The sequence below is a fragment of the Haliotis rubra genome, unplaced genomic scaffold (assembly GCF_003918875.1).
Source record: "Haliotis rubra isolate DU_JTF1 unplaced genomic scaffold, ASM391887v1 Scf593, whole genome shotgun sequence".
Classification (NCBI taxonomy): domain Eukaryota; kingdom Metazoa; phylum Mollusca; class Gastropoda; order Lepetellida; family Haliotidae; genus Haliotis; species Haliotis rubra.
Genome location: NW_025767294.1, coordinates 638,611 through 649,971, shown reverse-complemented (window position 1 = coordinate 649,971; position 11,361 = coordinate 638,611). Strand labels below are relative to the sequence as shown.

The 11,361-nt window shown below is 38.7% G+C and overlaps 1 protein-coding gene across 1 annotated transcript in view; it reads left to right on the top strand.

Moving 5' to 3' along the window:
* Positions 1-914: 914 nt before the first annotated feature.
* The window catches only part of LOC124255115 (phospholipase A and acyltransferase 3-like), a 77,651-nt gene continuing 67,204 nt past the window's right edge, over positions 915-11,361 (top strand). Inside the window, exons 1-5 of the mRNA XM_046688958.1 lie at positions 915-956; positions 1,698-1,788; positions 2,872-3,028; positions 3,274-3,334; positions 4,080-4,170. Coding sequence (XP_046544914.1) covers positions 2,994-3,028; positions 3,274-3,334; positions 4,080-4,170 — 187 coding nt within the window. The 5' untranslated portion in view covers positions 915-956; positions 1,698-1,788; positions 2,872-2,993. The remainder of the gene's footprint in view (positions 957-1,697; positions 1,789-2,871; positions 3,029-3,273; positions 3,335-4,079; positions 4,171-11,361) is intronic.

The following is an 11,361-nucleotide window of genomic DNA, read 5'->3' as shown; positions in this document are numbered from 1 at the left end:
CTCACATAGGTTTACTCTGTCTCAGTCCATTTCTCTCTACGTACAACTCCAACACAGGACAGGGCAGTATGGTTACCACACGGAGAACTGAGTAAAGTAGATTGGCTTCCGAAATATTGAGCTAGTACTCTCCGCACTCTGAGTTCTTAGCGCCCAAACATGTCTTTTTGAACGAGACGAGCCTGACCTGATTTTGACCACATATTTCAATATATCGTTTTGATACGATAATAACTGTATCTGTCACTTCACTCATGTGTATTGTAATTAGAGGGTCCTCGAGCAGCACCGTTCGGTGACTCCCCTTTTCAATGATTTGTTACTTTCACCCCGCCCTTTAACTCGTCTACTTCGCTAGTGTCCTCTGACGACCTTGTCGTGTCCTTGCCTCGCGAAAGCTTAGGCCAAGTTCACGTCTCAATGTTTATCTTTCTCTTATTCCCTGACTTTCTGTCTTCATTCTGTTTTACGGAATTTCCCTTGTATTATTTAGGTAACTCGGAAGTTGTGCACTTGTCTAGAGTCGATGGTGAAGAAAGAAGTGAAGTACATGATGATAAATTACATGTAATTGTTCGCAAAGATGACTTTTGGAATGTTGTTGGAGAGAGCTAGATGCGCAGCATAAATGTAATAGGCAGGGAATCAAAGTAAGTTTTGTTGTTGATGAAAAAACACTTCCTGTCCAGGTGTAAGATGATGTAACGTGAATATAACTAGCTCTGGAACAGACAAACCAGTAATGTAACTCACAACCTTACGGACCCTAAAAAACGATCCATGTATAAATCCTGGACAATGGTTTACATTTTGTTGTTGTTGCCCTTTTCACGCACACCGTTATTGCCAAGGACCTAAATTCCAATTGGTCATATTGTTGGTTTGCTGTTTACAGTCCACTGAAATCGTATGCGACAGTTACAGCAATTGAAAAGAACACACAGGAAAATAGAGAGGTTTGTATTTGTTCAACTGTTCATTTGCCAGGTTCACTTAGCTTCCACAAGGCTCTGTAAGTTGGAGATCAACTAATGAATGACGTTTAGGTCTGCTCAGACAAAAACATTTATCTTGCTGCTGGTCACACATACACAAGACTTATTTATTGTCGCACATGGACATCTAAATTTCTGTGTTGAAGTATAAAGCCTAACGTCAAAGAATAACAGTCTCGTCTACTGATAGCCAGGTCAGGACGCATTTGTACCTACTGGCCTTGGCGAATATTGATATAAAATGTAAAATGAGAGATGGTCAGTCTTGTCTATGATGAGAAACAGACATATTTGTTAAATGATAAAATAGTAGTAAAAATAAGATGAACCGATCACTGAAGAATTCGCCTCTAAAGAAAGCTTTAGCACTACTCCTGTCACGCGACGACGTCTGCTTTGAATGGAAGCATTGTGCTCGCCTTTTGGCTATCGCCATAATATCCTATTTGCAAACATATCACGCAAGACGTACAAGTTCATCATTAAGATGGATTGTAGGGTAGTGGTTGACGCAATTGCCCATCTCACCGAATCCCTGGGTTTAATTCCTCATATGGGTACAATGTGTGATGCCCATTTCTGGTGTCCACTGACTGTGATACTGCTGGGATATTTCCAAAAGCGGCGAAAATAAATATTTGGAGGCACAGTTCACAAAGTGCATAGCTAAATAGTACAGAAACGTCATCCCTTGAACTACAGAAACACAACCAGGAAGTACTTGACATCTTGGAACCAGGTGACTTGTTGGAGTTTGAGCGAGGAGTGTACAGTCACTGGGCTGTGTATATCGGTAAGTGTAGTGTAACAAAATATTATGTAAATTTTGTGTTTTTCTGCGCATTTGTATTGTTGAATGTTGTGTCAGCAATATACGTGGTATATGACAGCAGTTGTGAATAATCACAGCTGGCTCAGACAATCCAGTGATTGAAATCATGAGCATCCATCAATGGAATGGTTTTCAAAATACGTATAGAGATTCACAATAAAATACACCTGACATTTTGAGATCTGCACAATAAAGATGCAAATCTAGTATTCCGCCACTGCATGGATATCACAAGGCATATATCCTATCTGAGTTATAATTGGTCTTCAGTAACCCATGCTTGTAGTAAGAGGCGATCGAGCCGGTGACTTGGTTGATGCATCCTCATGATGCCAATCACCGGATGATCTGGCCCAGACTCGATTGTTTAAAGAAAGGCATATAGTCGGAAAGGTACCTTTGAACAACAGAGAAACAATGAAACCATATGTCTACGATTTGTGTGTTTTAGAATCATATATGTCAATGGAACGTCACTCCTAACTAACCGCATTACATTTATGTACGGGCACACATACATTCAAGGAAAAACGCAAGACCAAGTTCTACACTCACATAGGTTTACTCTGTCTCAGTCCATTTCTCTCTACGTACAACTCCAACACAGGACAGGGCAGTATGGTTACCACACGGAGAACTGAGTAAAGTAGATTGGCTTCCGAAATATTGAGCTAGTACTCTCCGCACTCTGAGTTCTTAGCGCCCACACATGTCTTTTTTGAACGAGACGAGCCTGACCTGATTTTGACCACATATTTCAATATATCGTTTTGATACGATAATAACTGTATCTGTCACTTCACTCATGTGTATTGTAATTAGAGGGTCCTCGAGCAGCACCGTTCGGTGACTCCCCTTTTCAATGATTTGTTACTTTCACCCCGCCCTTTAACTCGTCTACTTCGCTAGTGTCCTCTGACGACCTTGTCGTGTCCTTGCCTCGCGAAAGCTTAGGCCAAGTTCACGTCTCAATGTTTATCTTTCTCTTATTCCCTGACTTTCTGTCTTCATTCTGTTTTACGGAATTTCCCTTGTATTATTTAGGTAACTCGGAAGTTGTGCACTTGTCTAGAGTCGATGGTGCAGAAAGAAGTGGAGTACATGATGATAAATTACATGTAATTGTTCGCAAAGATGACTTTTGGAATGTTGTTGGAGAGAGCAAGATGCACAGCATAAATGTAATAGGCAGGGAATCAAAGTAAGTTTTGTTGTTGATGAAAAAACACTTCCTGTCCAGGTGTAAGATGATGTAACGTGAATATAACTAACTCTGGAACAGACAAACCAGTAATGTAACTCACAACCTTACGGACCCTAAAAAACGGTCCATGTATAAATCCTGGACAATGGTTTACATTTTGTTGTTGTTGCCCTTTTCACGCACACCGTTATTGCCAAGGACCTAAATTCCAATTGGTCATATTGTTGGTTTGCTGTTTACAGTCCACTGAAATCATATGCGACAGTTACAGCAATTGAAAAGAACACACAGGAAAATAGAGAGGTTTGTATTTGTTCAACTGTTCATTTGCCAGGTTCACTTAGCTTCCACAAGGCTCTGTAAGTTGGAGATCAACTAATGAATGACGTTTAGGTCTGCTCAGACAAAAACATTTATCTTGCTGCTGGTCACACATACACAAGACTTATTTATTGTCGCACATGGACATCTAAATTTCTGTGTTGAAGTATAAAGCCTAACGTCAAAGAATAACAGTCTCGTCTACTGATAGCCAGGTCAGGACGCATTTGTACCTACTGGCCTTGGCGAATATTGATATAAAATGTAAAATGAGAGATGGTCAGTCTTGTCTATGATGAGAAACAGACATATTTGTTAAATGATAAAATAGTAGTAAAAATAAGATGAACCGATCACTGAAGAATTCGCCTCTAAAGAAAGCTTTTGCACTACTCCTGTCACGCGACGACGACGTCTGCTTTGAATGGAAGCATTGTGCTTCGCCTTTTGGCTATCGCCATAATATCCTATTTGCAAACATATCACGCAAGACGTACAAGTTCATCATTAAGATGGATTGTAGGGTAGTGGTTGACGCAATTGCCCATCTCACCGAATCCCTGGGTTTAATTCCTCATATGGGTACAATGTGTGATGCCCATTTCTGGTGTCCACTGACTGTGATACTGCTGGGATATTTCCAAAAGCGGCGAAAATAAATATTTGGAGGCACAGTTCACAAAGTGCATAGCTAAATAGTACAGAAACGTCATCCCTTGAACTACAGAAACACAACCAGGAAGTACTTGACATCTTGGAACCAGGTGACTTGTTGGAGTTTGAGCGAGGAGTGTACAGTCACTGGGCTGTGTATATCGGTAAGTGTAGTGTAACAAAATATTATGTAAATTTTGTGTTTTTCTGCGCATTTGTATTGTTGAATGTTGTGTCAGCAATATACGTGGTATATGACAGCAGTTGTGAATAATCACAGCTGGCTCAGACAATCCAGTGATTGAAATCATGAGCATCCATCAATGGAATTGTTTTCAAAATACGTATAGAGATTCACAATAAAATACACCTGACATTTTGAGATCTGCACAATAAAGATGCAAATCTAGTATTCCGCCACTGCATGGATATCACAAGGCATATATCCTATCTGAGTTATAATTGGTCTTCAGTAACCCATGCTTGTAGCAAGAGGCGATCGAGCCGGTGACTTGGTTGATGCATCCTCATGATGCCAATCACCGGATGATCTGGCCCAGACTCGATTGTTTAAAGAAAGGCATATAGTCGGAAAGGTACCTTTGAACAACAGAGAAACAATGAAACCATATGTCTACGATTTGTGTGTTTTAGAATCATATATGTCAATGTGTAATTATTAAATTTCTCGGACACATAAAAGTTTAAACATAGATGCCATATTGACTTGTAGATACCTTTCCTGAAAGATTAAACATCTGTTCTTAAACGCCAAATCATATCATGGAATTTATGAAGAGGTTTTGTATTGGGCATTCGGTTATTTCTGACAAAACTGCATTACATATCTTGTAATAAATAATGTTATAATATTCTCGTGTGTTATTTAGGTAAAGAAGAAGTCGTGCACTTGTCTGGAGTCGATGGTGCAGGTGGAAGTGACCTGAAGCACCCTAGTACAATATCTGGAGTAAAGTCTGATAAAGGAATCGTTCGCAAAGACAATTTTTGGACAGTAGCTGAAGAGAGCAAAGCGGAAAAAAACAACTCAAAGGATTTGGAATTACAGTAAGTTTTGTTTGTTGTTCAATTCAGCAGTCATTTTTGCTCTAGCTGTAGGACGGTGTCACATCTAAACAATTGATTCTGGACCAGAAAAACAACAACAATAATTGATAGTGTCATTAAGTGAAAGTTACTCCCAGTAACAATCCTGGAAGAACGGTTCATTTTGAAATCCTGAACAATGGTATTTATCCAGTTTTTGGGGTCTTTCTATCGTTCCCTTTAATACCAAGGAATTGAATTCCAAAGGATCACATTGTTGTTCTGTTGTTTCCAGCCACTTGGAACCATCTAGGATAGTACAAAGAGCATTATCCAAAGTTGGAAAAGTTGGCTATAACTTGCTCTATAAGAACTGTGAACACTTTGCTAAATGGTGCCGGTATGGCAAAGAAGAAAGTGATCAGGTTTGTATTTGTCTAACTGTTCCTTTGCCAGGTTTATTTGTTTAATTAATTACGTTTAATTACGTGTAGATCTGCTCAGACAGATATTTATCTTGCCACTGGTCAAATATACAAAAGAAGTATTTACTGGTAGCAAATTCTCAAAGATATTGTTGCAAAGGGACATCTAAATTCGATATTAAAGTGTAAAACCTACACATAAATGAATAACAGTCTTGTAGGGCAGGTAGTGTAGCAAATTGTCACGTTGTATCTTGATATAAAATATCAATACCATAGATGGTCAATCTCTCTGTTGCCAAACAGATTGCCTTAAATGGTGAAATAGTGGTCAAATTAATATGAACTGATCACTCAAGAATTAAGGAACTAGAAAGAAAGCAATTGCACTTTTCCTGTCTTGCTACGACGTCTGCTTTTAAATTGTTGTATTCTGTTCGCAAATGGGTTTTCACCATACGGATCTATTTGCAAATATCTCTTTTGAGACGTACATGTTCTTCGGTTTAAATTTCACAAATGGGTACGATTACGATTTATGTAGCACAACTCTGGTATCCTCGGGCGTGATATTGCTGGAAAATTGCTGATGTACATCGCAACTCACTCATTCTTTATTAAGAAGAGATGCCAAACGATTCACCTTGAGGTCGTAACATTACCTTTCAGAACAGCCAGCACGTTTAGAACTATTTGGTGTTCCTTACAGAAAACCGTATGGTTGAAATAGTGTTGTCTGGGATTTTTGTGAGTGAGTCTAGTTTACGCCGCACCTAGCAATATCCAGCAATATGGCGGGTCTGGGATTCTGGAAACACATTTTGAATGTAGAAAACAAACCAAACATCAATTGTTTTCCTTTCCTTTAGGCCAAGGTTCTGTGTAATGCAGTAGCTATGGTTGTTGGGAGCGCCGCTGTGGTAGTAGCAGGGGTAGCATTGACTGCCTGGTTTTCCTGAAGTGGCGGAAAGGAGGAAAGAGAAAAACGGTCCAAAAACTAACAAGTTCAATTCCCACCATAAAATGGTGAAACCAAATAAATCGGTCAAGGAAACTGTGGAGTGTTCGACGAATGCCCCATATTTGATCACAAAGCGGTTTACTGGATTCCACAACATTCCTCACCAACTTGTACCATTCCGTTACAAGCCTAATATTCATGCCTGAGTCATGCTCCTGTTCATTCAGCCTTTCGAAGCATTCCATATCAGCAGTTCCGGGACACGTCTTTGGATACTCGCGTCCCTCACAAAAGATTCCATCATGTAGTATGAACTTGTGAAGGCTGGGAAACAAGAACGAGAGCTCTTATTCCATCTCCGTCTTAAAGCAGTTTTACTATGTAAGCTCCTACAACATCTGCTTAATTTATACAACCACATTAGATGAACAATATATATTAAGAATGCTGTTTGTTATCCGAGACAGACTTTTGAGATCTAGCTACCTTTTGTTTTAATAGGCGACTTTAACGAATCGGGTGATCAAAATCGGTTCCTTTGCTTATTTCTTGCCTTCATACTCTTATGGTATAAAAAGTGTTCACAATCAATGGTTTGTCTGTCGAAGTCTCCCGACTTTCAGGTGGCCATGGCAGAACTGTGTCTTGCAGCGTTTTAAAACAAGAAGCTTTTACAAAACTCATTGAAATGTAATGTTTTAATAATGCAAAGAAAACGTAACATCTGGTTCAGTAATGAGGGAAATATAACCCTTGTGATGGATAGAGGTTTATAATTAGCTTAAATGTTATCATTGATAAATGAAAGACAGGTGGTAAAAGTTTATTACACACACAAGATTGACTGAATTTTGTTTTACGCCGCTTTTAGAATATTCCTGCAATATCACGGCGGGGGACACCAGAAATCGGCTTCACTCATTGTACCCATGTGGGGATTCGAACCCGGGTCTTCGACGTGACGAGCCAACGCTTTAACCACTAGACTACCCAACCTCCCCACACACACAAGAAACTATAATGTAACCGTTAAAATAATTACTGAAGCCAAAGTCATTACTTAAAGTACCAAGGTGCAAATGTCTTTTGATTACATTGAACAATGTATTATAATGATTAGAACAATCAAAACGATTGATAATTCCATAATATATTTATTTATCATACAATGGATAGCATTCTCGGCAGGATAAAGCCAACGGATAGTTTCGGTATCAGTTGGGGTCATATGCAGATATGGATGCAAATTAGAGAGGTCATATGCAAATTTTAGGGACTACGTTCACAGTGTAAACAAACATGGCGTCATGTGTAGGCGATAGTATCCGTATTGACGGCCGTGGTTATGGTACTATGAGTGCTTCGATCCAAGGAAATTCATGTCTGGCTATGATAGATGTAGTGGATTATGAAGTGAAGATTGAAAATCATAGGCTTCTGAAGACACCGACACTAGATCCCCGACCGACTGTCAGTGTTAGCGAGCATACGGCACACGAATCCATGTGCAGAATGTCACGCGGACATTAAAGCGTATTTGTTGTTCAAGAGGTTAATTGAAGGTTTCTGAAGTTCAACACAGGTGTGTTGTCATTTTTCAAACATAAGCTAAGATTCCTTTGCATTATTAACACATTCTGTTTTAAATCTGTAATCTGTAAATACTTGACATATGTTTTTCTGCTGCTCAGTTGTAAATATTGTGTAATGTAATATAGGCCTGAGGCCTTTTAAATACCAAATGCAGATTGATTAAGTGGTGTTATAACTGTACCTGACAGGAAGTGAGGTTAGGTTATTTCCTGCTTGTTTTTTGTGCATCATGTACATTTTATCATCCGAATCCTCTGGACCAGTAAAGCTGAAACTTCACATGCTTCTTCGCAGCAATTGTTTTAGTCAAATTTGTTGAACATGTTAGAATTATATATTATAATTTGTTAGAATTCTATATGGTTGTCATAGCAACAGTTTTTGAAAACTATATTTATGACCATTACTATACCTGTTTTGTAGACATTTTGAGAGAAGTTTCCATTTGTTTAATTTGTGGTACGATTCAGTAAATATGTGTCATTTTTCAGTGTTTTGAATATAAGAAAATATTTCTTTTCAACAATTTTGTATACATCGTATGTGTGCAATAAATATGTAAACAGTTTTGTAATGATTGTGTTCAAGTAGCATGAAACCAACTTAAAGGATGCTACTGATATCTTAATTTCTATGTCATGTATTTTACGAAACGGGAAAGATGGTGGATGTGGTAGAGTATGTGCCAAAATTGCCATCACGTAAAGGATTGTCTGGAAAACTGGCCAGTTAGTGGGATGTAAGGAGCAGTATAGTTTGCCACCTTCAGAACACATTTGACGGCTTTTGTTAACTGTACACGTTTTTTTAATGTGAAGTTAACACGACATGCACATTTCATGTTGGACGAGTGGTCGGTCACATACCGCAAAACTGACGTTCAATGATGTATAATTAAAATCATTTCCCGATCCTTCGTTCATCACGCGTCTGTGTCTTGAAATGACATTAACACTGACTGACCTTTTCTACGTTCCTGTGAATAGTGAGTGTGTGAGTGAGTATGGTTTTACGCCGCCTTTAGCACTATTCCAGCGATATCACGGCAGGCAACACCAGAAATGGGCTTCACACTTTATACCCATTTGGGGAATCGAACCCGCTAGCGTGACGAGCGGAAGCTTTGACCACTAGACTGTCACTTCCGCCCCTGCAGGGAATAACCCGTAGCACGAATAAATGTAGAAGATTTGTTTAGTTTCGACCTGGTGATCTCGACCTCGGTGTTTTGTCATGCATTGAGAGAGGCCACATACTTGGGGAATATACTGGCTTCGAACCATGCGAGTATACAAGAGAAGTGACATCACCATTGATAAAATTGAGGACTTGATCTTTGTGTAGACAAGTAACAGCCAAAAGCAGTCTATATATTTACCGAACATTATATTAAACACAACTTTCTGATGATCATTAACTCATCATTGATAAGTAACACTTATAATTAGCACCGGTTCCTGAACAACTTCAACAATATCTCTTGTCTTACCTCACACATAAATGTCGTTTTCTGATTGGGTGAGCCCTCTTTTATTATTTTCAATGTACCACGCTTACAAACATACGTTACAACGTTTTCTATGTTACCCGCTGGGAATACAGAACTATGGGAATTCCTTTGGTACTTCGTGCTAGTAATGCTTTATCTCGAATAATTGAGTCAAGTTTGATGTTTAGCGAATGCATATAGGCGGAAGGGAGGTAACTCTAAATTATTCTTGTCGTCTGCTAGATTCTATGTCATCTGAAAATGTAGCCATGGTCGGTATTGGCTAATTGCTTAACCCTGGTGCACCTTATTATTATCCGGTACCCGTGCTTCAAACAGTTCAAAATTAACATTGAGGTGTTCGGTAAGATAAATACGCTGTACACTGTTCCCTCGGGGCCTATAGGTTGACACGTAACAAACAAACATAGAGGGTACATCAACTCATGCCCCCCTCGTGTCTAGGACTACAGCGATTCGGTTCGATTTATCGAAAATCAAATCTGACACCTTAGTTTCGATTTTCGATAACCATTATCACTAGTCGGACTCGATATTGTAATACCTATTTAAATTATTTCCACAAAGCCAGAACGTAAATTTGACTTCAACTCGAGCAGTTTCGAGCGCTGAAATAATGCGAAACGTGATTGGTTGATTATTATCCAATGAAAATTGTTGTAAGTAGATATCGCCAAGTTGACGATTGATTTAACGCTAAAAAGACCAACTCTTAGAGCTAAATAAAATCTGATGTTTTACTTGTATGAAGATTCGAATGGAAAATGATCGAATCGAGGGTCCAATATCGAAACTCGAATCGAATCGAGGTGGGTTAATCGTTGCAGTCGTACTCCTGATCAGTGAACAACAACTTACAATGTTACGTTACAATGTCTCCCATTTCCATGTTCTGAATTTGTACATGTGTTACACTCTAATACTGCTGAAACACATATATGCTCATGATATAGTCACAATTGTGCAACCGACTCAGTTTTTAGCAGATAACTCATATATAGAATGTGGAAAGGGTTTTGTCGCTTATTTACTAGGTACTGTTTTGTGAACATCTTCGCTTTTATTTACTAGGTACTGTTTTGTGAACACCTTAGGTAGTTCATATTAGGACATATTTTCATATTGTATTACTTGAATCTTTTTCTTTTAACGCAAGATATTCCTCTGCCACATGTTGAGCATACAAATGACCATTAAACTTCTCCCTTTGATGAACTTCCCGCCGTGATATTGCTTGGACATTGCTAAAAACGGCTCAAAACCATACTCACTCACTTTGATGAATTGTTTTGTTCCGCTTTACAGATGGCCGTTTTAAGGTTGTTTATGCAAGCTGACAATGGAAGTCACGCTATTTGCGTCAGGTTGGCATGAAGTAACTATTGTCCTATTGTCAACCTACTAGCAGAGACTTTTATAATGCGATAGTTTGTTCCAACGCAGTTGATTTACCTGACATGCGATGTCAGGATGACATAACACAGTGTAAGAGGAAGGCCAACTGTGAAGAGCTGCCTTAGGTAGGAGATTTTTATGAAGACGTCAGTGATAGGAAGGAAAAGGTTGGTATATTTCGTGATTTGGCACACAATAGTTATAAAGTAGGAAAAATAAAATGTGATTCAGAAGATCTATGTTTGTCAGTCGGTATTTGTAAGCTTATAATGAAATTCATATTAATTATAAGTGTATTTTAAAACAATGCCTCTGTAATATCCGGGATGAACTGAGTAGGAAAAGTTGATGAATGTTAATGGTTGATGTTATTTGTTATTATTCGTTATTGTTCTTATGGCGTTTCTGATAACTGATAACATTT